General features: G+C 31.5%; 1 protein-coding gene across 1 annotated transcript in view; it reads right to left on the bottom strand.

Moving 5' to 3' along the window:
- Positions 1-27581, bottom strand: part of LOC145261202 (uncharacterized) — a 751089-nt gene that overhangs the window by 278168 nt on the left and 445340 nt on the right. The window contains exons 41-50 of the mRNA XM_080119542.1: positions 12810-12923; positions 10675-10794; positions 9299-9418; positions 8460-8579; positions 7789-7908; positions 6940-7059; positions 3190-3309; positions 1316-1435; positions 837-956; positions 235-354 (exon numbers count right to left, since the gene is read on the bottom strand). Coding sequence (XP_079975668.1) covers positions 235-354; positions 837-956; positions 1316-1435; positions 3190-3309; positions 6940-7059; positions 7789-7908; positions 8460-8579; positions 9299-9418; positions 10675-10794; positions 12810-12923 — 1194 coding nt within the window. The remainder of the gene's footprint in view (positions 1-234; positions 355-836; positions 957-1315; positions 1436-3189; positions 3310-6939; positions 7060-7788; positions 7909-8459; positions 8580-9298; positions 9419-10674; positions 10795-12809; positions 12924-27581) is intronic.

A 27581-nucleotide genomic window follows, 5' to 3' on the forward strand; every position in this document is an offset into this window, starting at 1 on the left:
AACATAACCTCCGACCTTCATTGTTCGTTTCATCTAGTCAATAAAATAACGAAAAAATGTATTATATAATTTTATTAAATTGTAATTCGTCTGAAAAATACATGTTTTCTCCAAAAAGTCGAATCGGTTTCATTTTTTTAACTGTAAAGATGTTCTTATAATACCTATGTCTTGTTTCATTAATCTTAGACTGTTCAAATTTATGCTATATCATAAAATGATCTATCAACTTACAGCAATCTTGTTCATCTGATCCATCAGAACAATCAAATGTTTGGTCACATTTCTTGCTAGCCTGAATACATTGTCCGTTTTTACATTTGAATTGGTTTGGTTGGCAACGTTGTGCAGTGGCTGAGTGAGTGAGAGGTGAAAGAAAGAGAAAGGTGCAGTGCATAGGAAGACAAGTGCAAGGAGATTTTAAAGAGAAAATGTGAGAAAAGAGAAATCGAAAAGATTTTCCTTAAGAAATCATGACATTCTATAGAAAGATGATCGCAAAGAAAAAATGCAAAATATTACGAAGAAAAAGATTTTATAAAAGAATTAAATTTTATGATTTTTTAAAAAGGATTAATTATTAAAATCTTATAAATCATTTTTTAATGAATGATTGAATTTATATTTTTTTTATTCTTTTAATTTAGTTGGAATTTAATTTGAATAACCCTTATTTGATTAAATTATTATGTAATTTATACATTTTGATGGGGTGACATCAAACTAGTTGGAATGAATAATTAATGAATAGATGGAAGTTTTAATATGAATTCATTCTTTATCTTCATTTAATAATGTACAATTTTCATTGGTTGGTTTACAACCAATCAACTTACGACAATCTTGTTCATCTGAAGCATCAGAACAATCAAATGTTTTGTCACATTTCTTGTTCGCATCGATGCATTGTCCATTTTTACATTCAAACTGGCTGGGTTGGCAACGTTGTGCAGTGGCTAAGAGTAGGAGGTGAAAGAAAGAGAAAGGTGCAGTGCATAGAAAGTTAGGTGCAAATAAAGAGTTAAATACAAGGATGGAAATCGTTAAAAAGAAATTAAATGGTTTTCTAGAAAAGATCTTTTATAAAAGTTAAATAATTATTGACTAAATATATTTTGAAATCTTAAATTTGATTGGAACATTTTTAAAATGTTTTTTTTCAAAAATGTTAAATTGATTTGCATGATTGAAAGTCATTTATTTTAAAATCAAACGTTTTTTTAAGGCATTTTTATTTTTAATGTTTTATCTGGAAAAAAATTAAAGGTTTTTCATGTATTTTTATTTATAACTTGAATATTACTTATTTACTTACTGCAGTTGGCTTCATCTGAAGCATCAGAACAATCGAATGTTTGATCACATTTCTTCTTAGCATCAATACATTGTTTGTTTCTACATTGAAATTGGTTAGGTTGACAACGTTGAGAAGTGGCTGAGTAGGAGGTGAAAGAAAGAGAAAGGTGCAGTGCAAAGAAAAAGTGGAATATCAAAGATAGAACGATCAAATGTTTGATCAGATTTTAATTCATTGTCCGTTTTTTCATCTGAATTGTTTCCGTTTGCAACGTGAATGAGACGGGTAAAAGAGAAAAGTGCAAAGAAAATAAGTTTGGTTTGTTTCTTTTACAATCATTTTGAAATTATCATTGAATTTTGATTGGATAAGAGTGGAAGAGTGTTTTCCAATACTAAACCGATACGAAAAAAAGTTATGATTAAATTTATTAAGATTATATGATAAAAAGGAAACTTCTGGTCTCTAATAGACCAGACATGTGGCATGGCAGTGGCAAAAAAAAAAAAAAAAAAAAAGGGGTGATAAATGAAATAAATGGATAAAAATGGATGGGAAATTACTGAAATTTCTCAGCCATTAAAAAAATTTTCAGCTAATTATAAATTATGACTAATTTGAACAATTAAATCAGAATTTATCAACCATAACTCAATCCCAGAATTAAATATTTTTAGCATGTATTTTATATTATTAAGAGCTAGATTAGAATAAGTTATGCAAATATATATCAATATATATATATATGACAATCAAGCTACACAGAATTTTTCATGTTTATATTTGTGAGGATTCTTTAGGCTACTAGATGGAATTGATGGTACTGTGTGCTTTTATTTATACAAGTGGTGTTAAATTGTCTAATTAGCCAATCAGATTCTTTGTTATTTCTGCTCCCATATCAGTAACCAACAGTCGTTTTCAGACAAACGTTTACTTGACCTGTAGTTCATCTTTCTTTGTTTATTTTTACTTGATGCACTCTTGCTAAACACTCAACATTATGAGATGAGAATCAAGGATAAGTGGAGTAATTTTGGAAAAAGTGGTGCCTTCTCCTACATCTGTGTTGCAGCAAATGAAAAGGGAGCCTTCGAATTACTTTCTCTTAATGCTCACAGAGACCTTAGGAAATATTAGGGAGTGGTTGAATCAACAGAGTGAGAAAGAAAAATGCATAGATAATAAAGAGAAAGATGGGTGAATAGTTCAGTTAATTATAAATTATGGCTAATTAGAATAATTAAAACAGTATTTTCCAACATAACTCAATTCTAGAACTAAAGATTTTTAGGATTTATTTTGTACTATTAAAAAATATATATATATATATATATATATATATATACAGGGTGTACATAAAGTCTGTGTGCACATTAAAATATTTATAACTATTTGTGTTTGCAACAGAAATAATCTGTAAAAAGTATTCGATGTTGGAGCAATTCATTTTAAAATTTCACACGGACTTTATGGACATATAAATCCCTAGGAAAACCAAACATTGATGAACTCGTAGTATATAGATTTACGACTATAGTATGCTTATTTATACAAACATTGGCTACATATGTGCATACATGTTTCTGCTGCAATTTCAGCAAAGAAGCAGCGCGCTCGGGCAAGAGCTTTTATAATAAAACTAGTTTTTGTTAAGATCTGGCTTGAGGACGCTGCTTCTCTAAAGGAACTGCAGCAGAAACATGTATGCACATATATAGAAAATAATATTTGTATAAATAAACATACGATAATTATGCTCTGCTTGTCATTGAGCACATTTTGATAAACACCTGGTTTTCAGTGGATCTACATCTGGAAAACTATAGCGATGCAATCATTCGATTTGCAATTACATGTTTTCTCTGCAACAAAGTTTTATTATTACTTACTACATTCTTGTTCATCCGATCCATCAGAACAATCGTAACGTCGGTCACATTTCTTGCTAGCTTCAATACATTGTCCATCTTTACATTCAAATTGGTTGGGTTGGCAACGTTGTGCAGTAGCTGAGAGGTGAATGGAAGATCGAGTGTATGTTAAGGAGTGCAAAGGTGCAGAAAAGCATGCGATTTTCAAAAGTTACCGACAAGATTTTAAATTTGAGAAAAATTAGAAACGAGCGTAAAAAAACGAATTCACATGTTTCTGATGATTTTGTTCATCTTAGCTGATGCAATTTTTGGCCTTTTTCTTTGCTGATAGCCTTCTTGTAATATCAAAGTGAACCCTTTATTTAATCCACAATTCTTTCATTTAGTATTAAACTATCAAGTTCAAGAATATCTCTCGCCCAACACCTATATCTAGAATATCCAAGACGTATCAAATGCAATGTGATAATTAATCTACAGACGTAGACTAAGAGATTCAGTTTGAAATTTCTATAAGGTTATGGATTACGATAATCAGTATCCAAAAAATGACCAAAGAGTAAAACACTCGAAAAATGATGGAAATTGCATAACTCAGATGAAGAGTTCAAATATTAAGATGTAAAAATGTAATAAAGTCTGAAAATTGTGATTGAATTTTATTTTTTAGATGAGAATTAATAATTCGTATAATTTGGATTATTCAGACTACCGTTCTCATCTTAACCGTCATTTTCAGAACAATTTCTCTTACTCAAATTTAGGAGATTAGAAATCGGATCTTGGGTTTACTTCCGGCAGCCTTGTAATTCTCACTTCTCTTATTTTGTCTTTATATTCTCACATTCCATGAGCAATGTTTCTGACAAAGAGGGAAAAATTGCTATTTTTGGGGTTGGAAGAGCAATCTAGCATTTATTATTGGTAAGTTTTTGACCTTAAAGTAGGATTTTTTTTAGCTCCTTACATCAAATGACTTCATGCCTTGTCTGGAGCGATTTCCATTAAAAGAATCATCTAATGTAACGACCTTCTTCAGGTGCATCTTTTCAGACTTTGGAACCTTTAAGTAATTGTCCACATGAACCCATGATGTAATAGTTAAAAGCATTTGTTAACAATCAATTCTAGATCATTTTTGGAAGTTGAAGGTTCAACCATTACTACAAGCAATATTAAGTATAACATAAAATTAACACTTCTAACTGCTCATGGCTTATAGAAGGAGAACAATCTACCCCTAAAAGGTTTGAAAGATTCAAGTGCAAAAGAATGTGCCTTGATAAGATCAGAGATTACATCAGACAAGATTTTTTATCAAGGCCCGAAGGCTACTTGAGGATAATGGGTGTAGTCAGTGGGTCAATATTGTAGTAATCATTAGTAGTGATAAATTGGATTACTTAAAGAGACGGCTCATCACGAACTTGTTCATGTTGGACTTGAAGACGACCATATTGTAGTCAGTTGGAAAGCAGGAAAACGGAACAGAGTTCCACAGGTGAGCAGCTCTAAAAAGCTTTTTTCATGAAATCCACATATAGGTTTAGGCACAGATAAAGAGTGGTGGAAATTATTGATGTTGGTTTCAGATAGTTGAGGGTTTTATGTGAAAGTTTAGCAAGGGGAGGCCATAGATTGGAGCTCAGACGAGCACTTGCCATAAAAATAATGATAAAGCAGAGACAGGCTCGCAACGTCTCTTCTGTGGGGAAAAGATTACAGAGAAGAGAAAAGGGCATTCCCGAATAGGTTACAAAGTCTATTTTGAACTGTTAAGGCAGGATAAATAACAACCAAAATAATAGTTCCCCAAATAATATAAATAATATTAATAGAAATTAGTTTTATTTCATTAAAATGAGAAACAATTTGCATATTAAATTTTTTGGGAACAAAATGAAAAAAATAAAATAAAAAAATTCACATAAAATATCGTTTCTTTACAATCATATACCGTCATGAAAAAACAAATTTTTGGTGTGAATATGTAAATGGTTACAACTTGTTAGAATTTTGGTATACTAAGATTCCAATTCCGTCTTATGTGCGACATAAGAAACTAGAATCTTAGGAAGATTCTTATCATTCCAGTAATTATAGGAACAACTGAGCACAAAAAAAGAATTTAAAAAAACTACCTGACAAATAGACCTGGTGAACCAAGTGTACAAGGGATTCAAACGATTGCACTTAAAAGGTGCGACCAGAATCTTAAGATCTTGTGGTTGTAATATATAAAATAGCAGGTGAATGTTTGGCATTTGGTAAGATGCTCCATCTCAACTTTCACATACTGATAAGAAAATTGAAAAAAAAAAAAAAAAAAAAAAAAAAAAAAAGTACATTTTGTAAACAAACAAGCAGATTTTTCTTCTCTAGATAACTAGCTTGGTGCCCGGCGTTGCCCGGGTGTTTGGAGGTGTGTGGTGAGAAAAGAAAAAGTGGTAGTAGACAGGCAGGCTTGAACCCATAGCGTGAAGGAGGAAAAGAACGTGAAAAAAAATGACACATTTGCTGTTGTGTCCATCGCCAAACTGGAAGTGGCAAAGGTTTAAAATTCTAGTCAATCAAAAAGAGGGGATGACTTTCGAAAATATCGGCGAAAAAAGCGACCCTCCTTGTAAAAAAGTGTCCAGTTGAGGGTGAAGGAACTAATGTTTTTAGCCAATTTTTCGATATTTGTCATCTAAAGGGGTCAAGCTTCCAAACAATACCAATCTCGTGAAAATCTGTTCCCTCTGTCGAAAGTTTTAGGTATACATACATTAACAGACAGGTTCCTTCCTTTTATTTACCTCCAATGAGGCACATTGTAATTGGAAAGGAGTTTGTAAGTAAGATGTCTGTTCACATTACATTTAAATTTTTGCATATTGGCTCAGTCAGGAAAACAGGGAATTTTAAAGGCAAATTATTTGAGGAAAGCAGATATTAAAATATAAATTTTTCTGGCATGTGGAGATGGGACTGCAGCTGGAGTTTTATAGACAGTGCAAGATCTATTAAGTTAGAGACTTTTTTGGTACCCTGTCCAAGGAGAAGAAGCTAGTGGTTGGTGCACCAGCCACGGATGTGATGACGATACTTCGTTCATGCATGGGCGAATAGTAGCTTTATAGAGTTATAGGATATGGACACATTCAAACCTCAAAATAGATATTGTATTGTTTGTATGTTAATGAGGCAAATTACATGTCTTTAACCGACAATGGCTTCATGTGTTTTAATCAAAATTAGCCTCGGCAATATCTTCAATGTATCCATTCTAATTCATGTTGCCTGAAGTACTCTCATGTAGCAAAGTCATAGTAATCAGTGGTTAAGGTATTCAGCTTATTTTTTTTTAATTGTATTTTCATCCAAACAAGGCACCGTGCCACTTTGATATAGTATCTGGGACATAATTTGCAGGGATACTATGTAGGAAGTTGAGCAGCAAGATGTCTGCTTACATTACACTTGAACTTCTGCATGTCAGTACAGTCAAGGAAGTAGGAACCCAGAGAGGGAATTCCAAAATCTAGCAGTCCTAGAAAAGAAACAATTAGAGCAGAAAGGGATCCCTACTGTAAATGGAGATTCTAGGAGTTTAGACTTATTGGCTTATCCACAGCCAAACCAAAGTTTTGTGTTTTTTTTTCATGACGGGCTTATTGGAAAGAAGCACAAGACATTTTATTAGACAATTCTAACAAAGTAACGGAATACATTCTCTTAAGCATCATTTCATTTTTTTGCCTAGATCCTTTGTAAATTACTTACTACAATTGGCCTCATCTGATGCATCAGTGCAATCTTCGTACTCATCACATTTGTAGATAGCATCTATACATTGTCCGTTTTTACATTCAAATTGGTTAGGTTGGCAACGATGTGAAATAACTGTGCAGAAAATTATAGAAAAATGTGAAGAGCAGTGCAAAGAGGGAGATAAGTGTGCAATAAAAATAGATAAAAATAAAAACAAAAGTTTATTCTGATTTTAGATTTACTTTTTAATGAAATCTTACGATTAGTTAACTAATCATGTGTATGTTTGCATATGTGTGTGTATACACATCGGCATGCACATTCAAATATATGTATTAATCATTATAAAATTATATCCCTTTAATTATGACAAATTTGTCTCCCTACGAATAGTTAAATTTGAACATATGTAACCTACATCTAAAATTTCAAGTATTTAGACCCAAAATTGGCGGAGGAGTTCGGTAGAGTTTTCAAAAATCAAATCGTTCAACTGACTCCTTGACAGCCAAATGTTTGGCCGAAAACTGATTAAGAAGATTTTCCCAAATCTAAATACCCCTTATGTCAAATCTCGAGGCTGTAGACTGAAAATTGACAGAGTAATTTGGTAGGAAAATATACAGACAGACAAACAATTTCACTTTTATAGATATATAGATAAATATGAAAATAAAATTTATTCACATTCAAACAATATGTACTATAGTGAGGCAGCCGTTCCTTCTGTGATCAAGGGAGCTTAGTGTCTAAAATTATGTATCTTGATTTCACACACTATCAAGGAATGTAGTTTAAAAAACAATCAAAAGAAATATACAAGCTTCAGAGATATTTTTTGTAGGATATAGAGTTACTTACTGCAATCTTGTTCATCTGAAGCATCAGCACAATCAAATCTTTTATCACATTTCTTGTTAATATCAATGCATTGTCCATTTTTACACTTAAATTCGTTAGGTTGGCAACGTTGTGCAGTGGCTAAGTGAGTGAGAGGTGAAACAAAGGAAAAGTGCAAAGAAAATAAAATTTTAACTGAATTTTTTTTACAAAGAATAATTATCGTATATGAGCGATAAACAGATTTAAATGAGCTTTAACAGATACAGCAATTAATGACTCGTCTTTGTAGTAGTAAATATATGCCAATAAAGTAAAATCATCGATCAAATTTAAAAATTACTGTTAAATTTTACTAGAATTTTTCTAAATTTTACTTTGATGTGTATTATTTTTTTTTTTATTGGTAAATTTTACTTGGATGTCGTTTTTATTGGTAAAAATTACTTGGACATTTTTTAATGGTAAATTTTACTTGAATGTAAATTTTGCTTGATTGATCTTATGTCAAGATTTAGTGTTTAAATTGAAAATCAATCACTATCATAATGAGAACCATCTACATCCCAATGCCTATGGACATTGATTTATAATCGATTTTATGTATTTATTAGAGGAAAGTAAAAAGCATACACATGGTTTTCTTCTGTTATATAGACATTGTTTTCATAGGTTCAAATATATCAACTTACAACAATCTTGTTCATCTGATCCATCAGAACAATCGTAACGTCGGTCGCATTGCTTGCTAGCATCAATACATTGTCCATTTTTACACTCAAATTGGTTGGGTTGGCAACGTTGTGCAGTGGCTGAGAAAGGGTGAAAGAGAAAAAGGTGCAGTGCATAGGAAAACAAGTGCAAGAGAAAGTGATTAAATTAGAAAATAAAATGTTGGTAAGAAATTACTAGAAAAGATTGATATTATCAATAAGAATTAAAGCATAAAAAGCAATTATTTTAATGGTTCTTTTCGCACTAAAATTAATTTTGTAGAGTTATTAAATTAGAATATTTGTTAATATTAATGAAAAATGTAAAAAGATAAAAATGAATCTCATCTATAATTTTGAAAAGAAATATAATTTATAATTTTAAAAATGAATTTTATATAATTTACAAATTTGAAAATAAATTTAATATAATTTTGAAAATGAATTTAGTGTATAAATTATAATTTTTAAAATGAATTCAGTGTACAAGTTATAATTTGGAAAATGAATTTAACATAATTTACAATTTTAAAAATTCAGTTATTTTATTGTTTACTAACCAGACTCAGATTTATGGGATGAAGGTTTAGAGAAAAATGATTTTATTTTTAATAGAATTTTTTTTTTTTTTTTTTTTAATTCGTTTTAGTGTTTCTACATTATTTTTGATTTAGTAAATATTCAAATAAAATAATTTCCTGTTTATCAACGTTACGAATAGGCGAGAAAAACATACAGACAATATAGTGTTTGGTAGTTTTAATAATACAGAGATGATTAAAATAATGTTAAACTGAAGTTGTTTCTAAACTACTTACTACAATTGGCCTCATCTGAAGCATCAGCACAATCGAATCTTTGGTCGCATTTCTTTCTAGCATCAATGCATTGTCCATTTTTACATTCAAATTGGTTAGATTGGCACCTTCTTGAAATGACTGAGTTGAAAAGGTGGAAGACATGGAAACAGTGCAGAGGAAGAGTGGGATAGAAAGGGGAAAAAGTGTGGAAAGAAATAAGATTTTATCGAAATGGTTTATATTTTTAAAAAATAAAACTAGAGTAAAACTAATTTAAAATTAATATTTAGATTTAAAAGAACTTAATTTTATGATAATAATTTCAGGTTAATAAAAGAATGAAAAAAGTTTGACATTTTAAAAAATGGTATTTTTAAATAAAGGAGTATAAATAATTTAAAAATTTGAATTTAAAAGTTTTATTGATTAAATTTATGATCATTTATATTTCCGATTAATGAGAGAAAGATGAAAACATTCTTACAGATTAAAAACATATTCCATTTAATTTTTTAAATATTATTTATTAATTTATAATTAAGGTTGATGAAAAGAGAAGATTGAAAAAGAAAATTATTCTTACATATTAAATAGAATTACTCATTTCAGTTTTTAAATTTTATTTATTGATTTTATAATTTATATTTCAGGTTAATGAGTATAATGAAACAGCAAGTTTATTCTTACATGTTAAAAAAAAAATGCCTAATTTGTATCTATTCTATTTTATTTAAACCTGAACGGTTAAAACTTTTTTTTTTTTTTTTTTTTACATGTTTAGATAAGTCCACTCATCTATACAATAGGTTGTTCGTTCGTCAGTCACTCAACATTTATCTCCCTCCAATGGAGAGATGTGACAAAAATTGAAAAGTGAGATTGAAGGGCCAACGCTCTAGAGGAAGAGCATTCCAGCCTGTAGAAAAAAAACAAAAAAAAAAAAAACTTACGTAGCTCTGTCTGCATTCCCCACTAGAGCCCCCCGCCGATTATCAATATACTAATCCTTTCTCAAAGAGAGAATTCAAAGACTGCGAGGGTGGACATCTGAGAACTGCACAGTACCAAAGCCATATCTCAGACCATTGTTGAGATGACCTATTCCTTATTGTCTAAGCTGTTGGCTTTGATACGGAGGGAAAACCGCTGGCAGCATTTTGTAGATCCATCTGTCAGTCTTTTGTTAAGTTTGAAATATTTTATAAGTCCGTCCATTAATCTTTCATGCTTACATTTTAAATAGAATTTTGAAGATACGTCGGTCAGTCTTTTACACTTGAGTTTTAAATAACCTTTTATTGAATGTTCGTCATCCTGCCAAGCAAAAGTTTGTAATATTTTTGTTTTTGTCAAACAAGCAGATTGAATTGGCTCATTTTCATTTATTTACTTACTGCAATCTTGCTCATCTGATCCATCTCGACAATCATATCTTTGGTCACATTTCTTGCTAGCATCAATGCATTGTCCATTTTTGCATTCAAATTGGTTCGATTGGCAACGTTGTGCAGTGGCTGAGAGTGCAAGGTGAAAGAAAGATTCAAAACTTGAAGTGCAGTGAAACAAGACTTTTTTTAATTCAGAAAATGCAGTGAAAATAAAACATTGTTTTTAATAGTCTAACTATCTTCTTTATATTGCTGTACATTATTCATCATGATCTTGATGATGGTCATCATCATCAGTTTAACATGCTGGCATGCGTTGGGTGGCTTGAAGTAATTAAAATTAACCAACACTGGTGCTAACAGATCAGACTGCCTGGAAATACCTAACCTAAATTGTGCCAAACGTTGATGCTATTGCTTTTTCTTTCTCTTTACAAAAAGCAATCATGTTCTCCAAAGTCAAAAACAAAAATAGCAATTTTCTGCTACAAAACAACCAAACCAAACACTATGAATAAATCTTTGAAAATATAAAGAACTTGAAGCATAAAAACTTTTACCAAAATGATTTGATTCAATATTAAATAACCCGAAAAGAATTGATATGCCATAAAACAACCAAACAAACCAAAATCTGTTCAGGTCTTTATCTCTTTTTCTCTCAAATTTATCCTTATCTCTTACCCCGTCCCCACCTGGTTTCTTTGGTTTTGCCCTGTGAACTGGCCCTACTACCTCAACTATTCTACATCTACTGACCACTTTCATCCATTCTTTAAATGTGTTTATACTATCAAAGTTTCCCATTATACAGGCATCTCACTGACAAAGTTTTACGTCGATAGATCAGTGCATTGCATTTGACAAGGGCAACAATCTACTGGTTAGTAATTGCAGAAGTTACATGAACTTACTCCATCTACTCCTAAATCTTGCATATACAAAAGAAAGAGGTCAGATCAGTATATATGAAAATGTAACAATATATCTTTGTTTTAGTTGTGCAAAATAGATAGAATCAGTGCAAACTGTAGACGTTGGAAATGTGCTAACAGGAATTAAGAGTAGATGAAACTTCAATTGATCTCTAGCCCGTAGCTCTGTCTCAAATTTAGAATTAGAACAGTTAAATAAGTTTAAAACACACAAGTGTGTTCATGTCGTTACACCTCTTCCAGCATATTATACAACCTAATGTAACCAAACTTATTTCTGTTTAATCAATTACACCTTTTATTTTTTAGCCGGTGGAGGTATTTTTCTCTTTCATGCATCTGGCACTTTTGTTTGAACCAATTAAGTCTCTAGTTCTGCACACGTCTCCCTATACTATCTAGATTAAATCTTCATCTGAGCTCATCAGCCTTGAAGACTCGCATTACGCATTCATTGTATCATACTCATCATTTCTCTCCATGCAACACATATCCTCAATCCACACCTACTAGATTTCACTTCCATTATATCAGCATCACAGTGTGTACACAAACTCGTTCCTGCTGGTTAGTAATGGCAGGAGTTTCCTGAGCTTACTCAGCCGGATGGTATTTGACACCATCCAACATACTTATGACCGTTTTGTTTCTAGCTCCATGTACAAAAACAGTGTTCATGTACTTCTTGCTATAGCCAGTGTAAGTGATTGGTTCACAATGGTTCAGAAGCAAAATTTCCGCCAATGGCTGCAAAGCTTGGCAAGATGTTGCAAACTTTTAGACACACCTGTTTTAAGTTAACAGAAACAGCCTGGCCTAGAATTGGCAGATTTAAAATTTATTATTTCTTCAAGTGATCAAGAAAATTCAATAAAAAGCAGAGAACCCACATCAGCAAGAGGATTCTTACTTTTCCGGGTGTGTAAAAGAAAAAGAAAAAAAGAATTTTATTAAAAAGCAAAAATGTTTTCTGCTGAAATGAAAATTTAAAAAAAACCTTTTAGTCATCAATACAGCCAAGCCAGTGTCCAATTTAAAAAACCAAAAACAAAACAAAATGGTGACCCAGACCGAGGTCACCACATGGTAATCCAAAATGAAGCAGCTCAGTGGATAAGAAGAATAACATTATCAACAATTTTTTTTTTTTTTTTTTTTTTATCCTGTGGAGCAAAAATGGCAATGCAGAGTCATGCAACTACTTACTGCAATTCTGTTCATCAGATCCATCCGTGCAGTCATAGCGTCTGTTGCACTTCAGGCTGGCATCAATACATTGTCGGTTTCTGCACTCAAATTGGTTAGGTTGGCAACCGACAGCTGCAAAGAGGAGAAAGAAACCAAAAGATATGCAAAGTTAGAACGATACAGAATTCAATTCCTTTGACAGAAAAAGGAAAACATTATGCAAGATAGAAACCATTTTTTTTTTATTACATTTTCACCCCAAACAAGGCACATTGCCACTTTGATGTAGGGGGCTATTATCAGGGATATAAGCTACAGCTGTACTATGTAGGGAGTTGAGCAGCAAGATGTTTTTTCACATTACACTTGAATTTCTGCATGTCAGTACAGTTGAGGAAGCAGGGACCCGGATGGGAGTTCCAAAGTCTAGCAGTTCTAGGGACGAAATTACTGGATTAGAAAGCTCTCTTACATTTAGATCTGTGTAGGGGTGGGATTTAGTTGCTTGTCGGGTTTGTTGGGGGTATTTACGTCGAGGGGGTACAAGTGCTTGCAGGTCGTCGGAGCATTCATTAAAATATTTGTAGAACAGGCAGAGAGATGCAACATTTCATTGATGGGACAGAGGCTGAAGCTTAGATGACAGTTTAGGACCTATCAGGTTGGTGACTCTTTAGAACCCTATCTAGGACTGAGACTGCATCTAAAGTTATACACTTATAAGGAAACATACATTTGGACTGAAGCACAAACGTTTTGTAGAGCTTACTTTGCATAAGTATGTTTCTATAATACTGCCACTAAGCTATACTCCTAGATATTGCTGGAGTAAATACTATATATATATATATATATATATATATATATATATATATAACAAAATATATCTTGTATATATTCTATCTACTATGATACAAAAGGAACATTGATGTGTGAGTGAGTAAGTTCCCTATAGACTCCACGCAATGGCTGAGTTGATTTTTTATGAAATTTCACAAATATACTTCATGTATCTAGCAGTGTTCTCAGATAGGTTTTTGTGTTGGAATGTTTTCGAAAAGCATCGATAACCGAAAAAAATATCCGATGAAACAAGTAACAGGCGATTATGATTAGAGGTAACACCTTATACGGCCATACATCACAAGTGCATTGGAGAAGTTTAAGACACAAGCAGAAAGATCCGGCATATAAAATCAACAGTATTTTCTTTGATATGACAGGACACATTCAAAATGTTTTTGTTAATAGTACAATTGAACCATTGATACTTGATTTTTTTCATTTTAAAACTTAAATTCAAGTCATTATCACCACACAAGTAGAAAGGTCAAGCATATAAAATCAACAGTAGGTTCTTTTATATAATAGGGATATGTTCAAAATGAACATTTAGAGTACAATTGAACCATGATACTTGCCTTTTGTATTTTAACTTTAATTCAAGTCATTATATATAATCATAATTTCATAAAATCAACATTAGGTCCTTTACATTGCAATGTAAACTACAATGTATTATGAACTAAGTTACTGTGGGGAAGCAAGTGACGCTTCCTCTTGGTTCATCGCAATCGATTTGATTAAAAAATGGGCAATTTCACAGATTTCGATAACAATAAAAATATGTAATTTTTATTATCAGCGAAAATTTTATACAGTACATATTAAAAATTAGTAACAAAATACAGTACAGTATATAATACACATGTATATAATCACATAACATTATGAATAACACCGTAAGGCGGGGCAAATACCGTAACCAAGGGCTGGAAAAACATTCCACACCATAAATTGAAGAAAAAACGTATGCCGGGGTTCTACTATATATATATATATATATATATATATATATATATATATATATATATCTCAGTGCTAAAGAGAAAATAAAAAAATAATTTTTATACAATAACCTATCAATATACAGAAAGCTCTACACGGATGGGTGGAGCAAATAATATAAGAAACAGTTGATGATAGTTCAAAGTCAAATAAAATGTATTTGATCATTAAACCAATAAAGCAACACATGTGAAATATAACGAAAAGTCTTTAGACCATAGTATTTAAAAGCTTAAAGCATCTCTTCAGAAAAGAGCAAAGTTACATCATATATATATATAACTGGCATAAAACCATAGACGCAGATTTCTTTCATTGTTTTCTTTCTTATCTTTATTTCATTTTTTCAAATAAAGATTTAAAATCTGTTTTCATTGTAAGGTAAGGTTTGGTGATGTATTTCTAATGAATTTGCAGCAGAAACATGTCCGCACATATGTATAAATAAAACATAAGGCTCTGCTCTTTATTGAACACAATTTTATCATACATTTTCATTATACAATTAAAAATATATTTATAAAATAATATATAAGAGTTAAAAGAAAAAAAAAACAACAAACTTAGCCCAATCTCAAATTTATTTCAAATCTCTATGGGCCTTCTCAAATGAGAAGAGCTAGTCAGGTTAGCATCTGACTTAAAAAGTAAAAAGTTAGTCTTGTATTTATGAGAAAAAAAAAGAGAAATTTTGTCTTTTTAATTAATAACTTCTATAAATTTTTAATCACCTTTCTCTGGTTACTCTAACCATCTATCCCAAACATTGCTATGTTTAGTGTTATGATTACCTAAAATATTTATTTGAATATAAATAAAAGTATATTTTACTCATTTATTGAGAACTGTTAATAACCTCGGTAAACTTTTGAATATTTTTAATCTAGTATATAACAAATAAATGATTAAAGTCTATATTCTAAATTTCAAGATGTTGACCATCTTACCATTTATTTCATTAATGTATGCTTGACATGCACAATTCATGTTTGCGCTACGAAACAGGTGTTGTCAAGAATTGTGGATGGCAAACATACATAAAGGAATAAATGGTAAGATTATCAACATCTTGAAATTTGGAATATAGGCTTTTGTCATTTTATTTATATGCTCTGTAATTATATAGAGCTTTATAAGCTGAAGAATTGGTAGAAATAGGTGAAATATAATTGAAGAAACATTGCCTATATATATATATATATATATGAACGGTTACCAAATTATCAATTATATAAACCCAATAAAATTCGGAATACTATAAGATACATGAGGGTGTGCAATAAATAATGCCCCTGGCCCACTTCCCATAGCAGTAGAGCAACGAAACTTGGCACAGTTATTAGTCTTTCTCTACATAGGAACCACCCAGAGTTATGCATTTCTCCCATCGTTTGATGCAGCTCTGGAGACCGTTTTTGTAGAAGACCCCACGTTGGTCCTCCAACCATGGCGTGACTTCAGAAATCAAGGCTGCATCATCTGGGAAACGCTTTCCTTTCAAAAACAACTTCATGGCTGGGAAGAGGTGAAAGTCAGAGGGTGCAAGGTCAGGAGAGTAGGGAGGATGCTGATCTTACCCCGCCTCTTGATTTTGATAGCTTCCCTTAATTTCCTCAAAAGTGAAGCATAATAGGCTCCTGTAATTGTGGTACCCTTTGCCAGGAAATCTCATCACTACCCCGTCCTTGTCCCAGAAGACTGTGAGCATGACCTTGCCAGCGGAGGGCTGCACCCTTGCCTTCTTTGGAAATGGTGAGTCCAAGTGCTTCCACTGCATTGACTGGGCTTTGGTCTCTGGATCATAGTGATGGACACAGGTTTCATCCTGTGTAATCAGTCTTTTGAAAAACTTTGACTCATCTTCTTGGCACATATCCAAATTTATCCTCGAGCACTCAACGTGTTCTCGCTTCTGGAATGGTGTGAGCAACCTGGGAATCCATCTGGCAGACACCTTATGCATATGCAAATAGTCATGAATGATAGTTTCCACAGACTCTGTACTAATCTTTACATCTTGGGCTATTTGGCAAATAGTAATGCGCCGATCTTCCAAAATGGCAGCCTGAACTTGACGGATAGATGCCTCATCAATGGCAGAAGGGAGGGGAGCGACCAGGTCTGGGAGCTGTTTCCACAGACCTCCGGCTATGTTTGAATTCATGATGCCAGCGTTTTACAAGGTCATATGATGGGGCATTATCACCATAAGTTTCTTTCATTTCATCAAAAGTCTACTGTGGTGTGCACCCTTTCAAATACAAAAAACGGATCACTGCTCGACATTCAACAGGCTCCATTTCACACCTTACTCAATTCAGACACCTGTAAAACAGAAACCACAATTAGTTCAGAGCTGTAATTTGCCACATAATCCGTAGATATATAAATCATTGCACATGCAAAATTTCAGCTAGATCAGACAACTGGAAGTGGGTCAGGGGCATTTGCACGCTCATCGTATATATCTTGTTTATAGTATCCGAATTTTATTGGGGTTATATAATCGATAATTCGGTAACCGTTTATATACCAATAAAATTTTAAGTCAGAATGAGATGACTTAAACTGTAAGCTTCAAAATTACCATATTTTGTAATTGAGCATTCATATTGTTTTAACAATATCAAGACATCAAAGAATGGATTGATAGCAACAAATAGTGTATTTCATCGTTCACTACAAGACAGCCTATCATCAGACGTTTATATAAAAAAAAAACTTTTACAATGAACAATATGGAATCCATTTCCCTTTTAAGGAAAGCTATGAGAAAAATATTTTACCTACATCTCTTCTTTTCAAGTTTTTTTATTTTTTTTATTTACCTATTTTCGCATCTCTATTAAAAAAAATTTCAATCGAATCATCATTTAACGTTGCCATCAATTACCTATGTTCACTTAATATATTTTAATAATATTATTCACTAATTTTTCAAATTAAATTTTTTTTCTATTCCGGACTAATCAACTATGTTCCAGTCATATCGTTTTGATTCTATGTTAGTTTCGTATCCAAAATTTGTTTTGTCTATTTGCATCGCATACTTGCTTATACTTGTGCAATTTCAAAAAGCGGTTCTTGTTTAAATTTATTCCATAAGGGGAATAGGGTTAATGTTACTTTTTATTCAATGCAATCTCATTTTTAAATTTTATTTATTTTCAGATTGCTTAGATGTTAACTATACTATACTGCAAGCTTACTTTTAATCTACTTATGACAATCTTGAGTATCTGAGCAGTAAGCACAATTATACCTTGGATCACAGATCACATTTTTATAACATTAATACATGGTAAAGGGGCTGAAAAGAGCGTGTGAAAGAAATGGCATGTGTGGTGCATAGAAAGGAATGTGCAAAGAAAAGGGAAAATGTGAGAAAAAAAAAGACGTCGGCAAATTAAAAGAAACTTTATTGAATAAATTTAAAAGAATATAATTTTTTTAAGTTAAAAAAAATGGCTGATATTTTTTTTGCTACGTTTAGACAATAGGATAGTGAAAAAATATAACTATTACTTGCGAAGAAAGCAAAACTAAACACACGAACTTCTGATGTAGGATATGGTATTATATGAAATATTTAAATTTTAAACAGAAAGAAAATAAAATACCTGCATCTTAACATATTTCCAAAACAGTTTGTTTATTCAAAGTTTATACACAACTAGATTTTATTAATTTATAATTTCTATGAAAAGACATTTTTTCAAAAATTTAATGTATTTTATTCTCAGTTGTAGAAATGGTTTTATATCACTTATGTTTTGAGGTTTCAGTAAATCTTAAATTGCATCAAATTTATATCGGCATAGACTAATTTACTTACTACAATCTTGTTCATCTGAAGCATCAGAACAATCAAATGTTTGGTCACATTTCTTGTTAGCATCGATGCATTGTTCGTTTTTGCATTTGAATTCGTTGGGTTGACAACGTTGTGAAGTGGCTGAGAGTCGGAGGTGAAAGAAAGAGAAAGGTGCAGTGCATAGAAAGACAAGTGCAAAGAAAATAAAAAGGAGTAAAAAAGAAAAGTCTTCCCTAAAGTAACGATAAGATTAGAAAAAGTGTTCATGAAATTTATTGATAAGCATTACAGCTATTAATGATGTGATTATCTTGAGTATTTTAACTGTAATAATTGCCAAATATTTGCAACAAGTTTCATCTTACATTTTGACAAGTGTACGTGCAAAAATAATAGGGCATATATCATTTAATATTAATGTACAATTATCATTTCATTTAATTTAATTTTAAAATGTACGATTTTCATTGGTTGATTTGTAACCTATCAACTTACAACAATCTTGTTCGTCCGAGCCATCAGAACAATCAAATGTATTGTCACATTTCTTGCTAGCATCGATACATTGTCCGTTTTTACATCTGAATTGGTTGGGTTGGCAACGTTGTGAAGTGGCTGGGTGAGTGAGAGGTGAAAGAAAGAGAAAGGTGCAGTGCATAGGAAAACGAGTGCAAATGTGATATCGATCAAGAAAATATTAGAATAAGAATGTATGAGGCATTAATCAATGAATTTGATTATACAGAGTGTCCAAAAAGTCACGGAAGGACTGAAAACCTGTCATTTTCCCATGAATAATTATTTCTTCTTTTATTTCATATATTTTACAAATAATATTTTAGAAATTAATTATGGATTAGTATAGCATTGAACAACGTAGGCATACGGCGAGAGACACCATAGAGCTCCTTAGGCAATGCTTTGGCGATAACATTATGTCGCTATGGCAATGTCAAATGACTGCCACGTTCCCAAGACTTGCCTAGCCCCGCCCTTTTCTTGTGGGAATATCTTAAAGAAAGAGTCTAAGTTAACAAACCTCAAACCCTGCAAGAATTGAAGGAGAACATCAGGAACGAAATAAGGGAGATTCTGAAATTTGTCATGCATTAGGTTTTGGAAAGAGCACAAATATGCAAAGCTGAAAATGAGCAACTTTTAAAAGACACTATTTTTCATGAATAAAGATTGTTAAAATTTTGCATTTTTTTCTCAAGTTTCCCCATGTCTAAGGCAGATTGTTATAATTACAGAAAAATGTCAAAAAAATAAAGAATCCAAGTTCAAAATTCTTCAGCGACTTTTTGGACACGCTGTATTAGCGAAAATAACTTAAAGTTGCACCCATTTCTCATGCAAACCCCAAAACCAGCACTTCATATTAGGAGTTAATTCCACTTGACACGATAGATGCATCAATCTCTTCATATATTACTTATGTATATGCAATATCAGCCATGAGATTAAATAATTTGCATATTCGTTTTGAAAAGGGACATTTTATTAACTCTTATTAGTTTTTAATTGGATGTTTGGACTTGAATATAACAAATAATTCAGTTTCATTACATTGTTTTATTTACTGGACAAATATTTAGCACTTATGTTCAAATTTTCCTTTTTATTAATGGGACTGACTTTATTTTCAACATGTTGCGATTTATTTCTAAATTTAAAGTGAACATGCAAAATGCTTATTTTCCTTTCTTTAGACACAAAAGTAAAAAAAAAAGTGCAACACATTATCAATGATCAACTTAATGTTATATATATATATATATATATATATATATATATATATATATATGAACAAATGAGAAAAGTTTTAATCTTTTTATTAAATTATAAATGAAATGTTTATCATTATGTCCGAAAACTAAATCACATTTTATTGAAAAGATTTGCTTAATTGAATGAATGTCAAAATTGAACCAATTTCTTACACTAACAGTAAAGCCTTATTTCAAATCCATTCAACTTGTCAGAAAATACACTATCTTGTTTATATAGTGCTTACGTATTAGGATGGTACAAAAGTCCTCTCCAGATTTAAAACTGCTTTCTTTAAAATGAATTTAATTTTATGTGGGGCTGAGTAACAATAAATTCAAAACGCAGCTTCTTTCAAGTTACTTTAATTTTACACAAATGTCGCCTCATATTTTTACATACTGTTTGTGTATATGCGAGATCATTCGTAAGTTTAATTTGCATTGCGCTTTATTTCTAAATTTAATATGAAAAGACAAATTGCTTTCTTACTTTCTTGTCTTTAAGCATATATTTAAAAAGAAAAACATTTGTAAGGAATTGATCAAACTTTAATATTTACTTATATGAACAAATGAGAGATTTTTTTAACGGGTTTACAAAGTTATGAATGTTTATTATTTTAAATTAACGTTGTAAGCATTTCAAGTAGTAAATACTTGAAAGGGATAAGGAGTCAGTAAAATCCGCTACTAATATTAATAAGGAATAACAAGGAATAAATGAAAGTCATTATTAAATACAGAATTTGAATTTTTATGACAATCGTTTTATAATTTCTATTTCAGATCAATAAAAAAGTAGTAATGAAAATAAGTTTCTTATAGAATTTTTTAAAACTAGATCTATCATAGTTTTTAATTATTTATACAGTGTGATTTCACAAATTATTTCCTGTACTACAGTGTAGGTACACGTTTTGTGAAGCACAAATATACCAGTTAGAATCCTTTGTTCTAACGCACAAAAAATTGAATGTTTTATTTTATTTTGTTTAAAATAAAAAGTACAATTAGTTGATAATTAGCTTTATGAAGCTATGTTTATGTACCAATCAGAAATTGTGTCGATTTATGTAATCATATTTGTTAATCAACTTACAATCTTGTTCATCTGATCCATCAGAACAATCAAATTTTTTGTCACATTTCTTGCTAGCCTGAATACATTGTCCATTATTACATTTAAATTGGTTGGGTTTGTAACATTGTGAAGTAGCTGGGTAAGTGAGAGGTGAATGAAAGAAAGGCGCAGTGCATAGAAAGACAAATTACGCAAACGGATAACGTGTCAGTCAAATAAAAATGGGTAAACAGTTATTGATATTTATAAGGAGGGTCACTAATTATTAAGACCAAACTTACGACAATGTTATTGATATTTATAAGAAAGACAGAAAAAAAATTATTTTTGAATACAGGAATTGAATTTTTATAACTTCATTTTATAATTTCTATTTCAGATGAATGAAAACGTAGAAATTAAAATAGCAGTTTCTGCTTGAGTAAATTTTTATTACGAGAAGGATAATTATTAAGGCCAAACTTACGACAATGTTGTTCATCTGGCAACATTTTATTTTTTTATGATATTAGGTTGGTGCAAAAGTAATGTTTTTGACGTTTAACTTAAAGTCAAAAACGACATTATTTTTGCACCAACCTAATCGTTTTATGATAATATACATTTCAGATTAATAAAAAGGTAGAAATGAAAAAAGAAGTTCCTTCTTGTGTAATCTTCTTTTAACTAGATGAGTAAAGGCAAATTTTATTCATCTGAAGCATCAGAGCAATCAAATGTTTGGTTGCATTTCTTGTTAGCGTCGATACATTGTCCGCTTTTAACTTTGAATTGGTTGGGTTGGCTACGGTGTAATGTTGCTGAGATTAGGAGGTGAAAGAAAAAGAAAGGTGGAGTGCATTGGAAGGCAAGTGCAAAGAGAAAGAAGAAAAAAAAATTCCTAACGAAACATTTTATGAATTATTCAATTATAGTTATTTAAAATATTATCTAAACGATGCTAATGTAAGAAGTTAACATTTTCAAAGATGATGAAATATGCCAAACATGTTTTAATATCCTTTTGTGATAATTTTATCTTTTAATGATCTGTCAGTCATTTATTTTAGAATTTTATAACCAATAATCAGATGGACATTTTCTTTTCTACGATAAAATATCGATTTGAATACATGCTAACTATTTACTCTTACTTACTACAATTGATTTCATCTGACCCATCGGAACAATCAACATAATCATCACATTTGTAGCTAGCATTTATACATTGTCCGTTTTTACACTCAAATTGATGAGCTGGGCAACGTGATGTAGAGGCTAGGTGGAAAAAAAAATGAAAGGTTAGGTACAGGGTAGCAGGAGAAGATAAGCTCAATCTATATATAAAAGCGAAAATGTGTGTATGTATGTATGTTTGTGTGGTTGTATGGCTCGCAAAAACTTTCCACATTGGTCACGGATCGGTAACATTTTAAACTTCCAACCCGACAAATATCGAAAAATTGTCCAAAAACGTTAATTTTTTCACCCTGAAATCATCACTTTTCTACACGGAGCGGGGGGGGGGGGCAGCAAAAACCGTCCTCCCATGACGAAATCGCTTCTACGCATGCGTCATACGACGTCATAACCTGATTTACTTTAAATATTTGAAAAAGCGACACAAATTCGGCGACGTCATCTTAGCTCAGTTGCTTAGAGTGCGGCCTCATTATCTAACCGTTTTGGGTTCGAATCATGATATGAGATGTCTTTATTATTTCTAAAATTTTAATATTGAAGCAGGGTTATTATTTCAAACGTTCGTTTTTCTGTTTTTTTTTTTTTTTTTTTTTTTTTTTTACTTCGCTTATTCTTTTGTTTTGATTAACACCCCCACCCCCGCCCGAGCACACACATCTCCAAACACCCGGGCAACGTCGGGTACCACCGCTAGTCTATTAATATAAAACCGAAAACGTGTGTGTGTGTGTGTGTGTGTGTGTGTGCGCGCGCGCGCGCGTTTTCGTGTATGTCTAAGAAAGGCTTTTTTTTTTTTTCGAGAACCGATCGGTCGCCTCAACTTCTGAAAACTTTTTATATCGTGCCTAAATGATAATATCTACGAGTTAACAACCGGGGTAGTCTGTCTATTTAATTGCCCGACTTTCAAAACATAAATATTCAACAATTTTCGATCGCCGCATGTGCATTAAGCTTTTTTCGTATATAAAAAGAAGCGAACAGACTCACGGTAAATGAAACACTGTCCCGCACTCAAAGTTGACGTCATTAACTCGTCAAAAACGGGCACATGTCGTTAAACGTCGCACGTTTTTTCACACTATTATTTTTCAACTGCGCGTCAAGGCTTCGTTTCTTTTTTTTTTTTTTAACCAAACACCGGGAACACCCGGCCAACGATTTGTTTTCATTTACCCCAAAACACACACATCTCAAAACACCCGGGCAGTAAATATATAAAGCAAGAATAAATGAAGATTATTTTAAATGAATATTAGTTGAAATATTTAACAAAGATGTTACGCGTTTGCAAAGCTATTACAGAAATATTATTTTAAATCAATATTTCAAGCTTGTCAAGCAGTACTTTGTGATACGGTAGCAAGCAGCAAGTATCAGCTATTGCTATTAGGAAGAGCAAAGAATAAACAGAATTATTTTTTGACCTCGAGTTTTTATGATGTAATCATTTAATAATTTATGTTTCAGATGAATGAAAAGGCGGAAATAAATATAGAAGTTTTTTTTCAGATGTTTTTTTCCTACGAAAAAGGTCATCAATTATTAAAGGCCAAACTTACAATCTTGTTCATCTGAATCATCAGAACAATCAAATATTTGGTCACATTTTTGTTAGCATTGATACATTGTCCGTTTTTACATTTGAATTGAATGAGTAGGAGTTGAAAGAAAGAGAAAGATGCAGTGCATTGGAAGACAAGTGTAAAGAATGAGAAATCAATGAAGAAAATATTAAAATAAAAATGTGTGAAACAATTATTTGATTATATCTTCTATCTATCTATATAAATGAAATGAACTCATTTTTTCACGTCTGATTTTGACCTTAATAGGATTAAAAATCAAGATATTTCATGCAAATATAATATGCACAAACGGCAGAACAATATCTGAGGTGTGTTATAGGCTTATTATTTCTCAAATTCCTCGATAATCTTAGATTTCTATACTTTTTCTGCTGAGAAGTCACGGCCAAAATCGGTTAAGATCGATGGAAGTGGTAAAATATTTTCTCTCTAATAAATTCCTCCTCCCCCTGCCACCACTTAACACCGTTTGGGGATCGTTCACAAGGAACAGTTGAGAAGAGAACACCGGTTTGGCTTCGTAGTTCTTTCATGTGAAGTTATTTAAAATCACTAAACTAAGCTGCAGTGCTCTGTGGCGTAGTGGTTAGCGTGCTGGACAATTCACATTATATTTTCACGTTCGCGCCGACCTACCGTAGTCGTTTTTTTTTTTTTTTTTTTTCCTAAACAACTGGAATGGACTTTTCTTGGTGGCCGGACTGTTAACGTTGCAGATGTTTTTTTTTTTTTTTTGTTTTTTTTCACACTTTATTTTCCTACTTTTACTCATGACTCCGGGTTTGATCCTTCCTACTTACCTACCATAGCATTTTTTAAAACTCCCCCCCCCCGTTCCGGAAACAAACACTCGGGCAACGCCGGGTACCCCCGCTAGTTATTGATAATTTACATTTTAAAACATTAATATTTATTAAATCCCTTTTTCCAAATGTAAACTAATTTTATCATTAAAATAATCGTACGTTAAGAAACGGTTTTTGCAATTTCAGAAATCCAGCCAAGCGTACTTCATATTTACATTACTAGCATAGATTAAAAAATTAATCAATACATATCTTGCCGCTGCGTGGTACGGTACAACTGACTACACTGAGCTCTATTATAGTTTTACTTACTTATACAAGGTGATACCACAAAGTATTTTCTGTAGTGCAGTGTAAGTACACGTTTTGTGAAGCTTAAATATCTGATAGTTAAAGATCATTTGCTAGAGTGACAAAAAATAATTTAATGTTTTATTTCAGTTTGTTTAAAATTTAAGAGTCTAATATTTCATAAAGCTAATTGACATTATCTATTTATCTTTATCAATCAAAAATGATGTCGATCATGTTCGCTAATAAACTTACAACAATCTTGTTAGTCTGATCTATCAGAACAATCAAATGTTTGGTCATATTTCTTGCTAGCCTGAATACATTGTCAGTTTATACATTCAAATTGGTTAGATTTGCAACGTTGTAATGTGGCTGGGTGAATGAAAAGTGAAAGAAATAAAAGTGCAGTGCATAAGAAGACGAGCGCAAATGGAACGAAAAAACTTTTAAGAAATAATAGTATTTATAGGAAGATGAACGCAAAGAAAAAATTTAAAAGAATTATAAAAAATAAATTTTAAAGGAAATAATTAAATTTTATAAAGAATTACGATTATTGGTACGAATAAAAATTTGATAGTGTTTTAATTGTTTTTCGAAAATTACAATTAATTGTAACATAACTATTGAATTCAAATGATATGCAAGAGAAAAATGTTTCATTTTTTACTTTTAAAAAATTATTTTCTACTTTAAAAAAAAAAAAAATTTAGATTTTCATTTTAAAATTTATCAAGCAGAAATTATGTAAATTTATGCAATTTCGATATTTGCTAATCGACTTACGACAATCTTGTTCATCTGAAGCATCAGAACAATCAAATGTTTGGTCACATTTCTTGTTAACATCGATACATTGTCCGTTTTTACATCTAAATTGGTTGGATTGGCAACGTTGTGATGTTGCTGAGTATGAGATGAAAGAGAAAGGTACAGTGCATTGGAAGACAAGTGCAAATAGAAAGAAGAAAAATACTAACGAGACGACATTTTATGAATTAAGAATTTAATCTAGGAAAAATGAAACATAAGTGACATTGAAATAAGCATTCATCTATGTGAAAATAATTAACTTATAATTATTATTCAAAATATCATCCAAACGATGCTAATGTAAGTTAGCATTTAATTTTCAGTGATGATGAAATATACCAAACATGTTTTAATGTCTTTGTGATAATTTTATCTTTTAATCATCTGTCAGTCACTTATTTTGGAATCTTATAACCAATAACCAAATGGGTATTTTCTTTTCTATGATAAAAAATCGATTTGAATACATGCTAACTATTTACTCTTACTTACTACAATTAGTTTCATCTGACCCATCGGAACAATCAACAAAACCATCACATTTGTAGATAGCATTTATACATTGTCCGTTTTTACATTCAAATTGGTGAGCTGGGCAACGTGATGTAGAAGCTAGGTGGGAAAAGTGAAAGGTTAGGTGCAGGGCAACAGGAGAATATAAGCTCAATAAAAATGTATAGTAAGAATAAATGTGAAGATTTAAAATGAATATGTGTTATAATATTTATATGAACAAAGTAAGAAGACGTTATGTCTTTGTAAAGTTATAACAGAAACGTTTATTTTTAATATTTCAAGCATGTTTAGCAGTACCTTTTGTGAAACGAACTGGCAGTATCAGCTATTGCTACTGATAAGAAAAAGCAAAGTATAAATAAAATTGTTTTTTAAAAATACCGCGTGTTTTTATGTAATAATTTCATAATTCATATTTCAGATAAATTAAAACATAATAATAAATATGGAAGTTTTCTGATGTTCTTTTTTACTAGAAGGGTCACTAATTATTAAGACCAAACTTACGACAATCTTGTTCATCTGAATCATCAGAGCAATCAAATGTTTGGTCACATTTCTTGTTAGCATCGATACATTTTCCGTTTTTACATTTGAATTGGTTGGGTTGGCAACCTTGTGATATTGCTGAGAGTAGAAGGTGAAAGAACGAGCTTAGAAAATTAATCAATATATAATTTGCCGCTGTGAAGTTCGATACGACTTGCTGCACTGATATCTCAGTTATAGTTTTTAATTATCTATACAATATGATATCACAAAAAAAATTATTTTCTGTAGTGCAGTGCAGGTACACATTTTGTGAAGCATAAATATACCCGATACTTAAAGATCCTTTGTTTCAGGTGCATAAAATAAATTAATGTTTTATTTTATTTTGCTTAAAATTGAAGAGTACAATGTATATATCTAGAAAAGTGAAAATGTCTGTGTGCGTGTGTATTTCCTTACCAAATAACTTAGTGCTGGATATGATCTTAAACTATATCTGATGGTAAGGCCCAAGCTCGTGGGCTTTGGGGAGTGTGGAGCAACCCCTCAATTTCCATTGCTCCAAGGTCCACTCTGAACCGGG

The sequence above is a fragment of the Euprymna scolopes genome, chromosome 37, assembly GCF_053919585.1.
Source record: "Euprymna scolopes isolate OS-2025 chromosome 37, ASM5391958v1, whole genome shotgun sequence".
Taxonomy (NCBI): Eukaryota; Metazoa; Mollusca; class Cephalopoda; order Sepiida; family Sepiolidae; genus Euprymna; species Euprymna scolopes.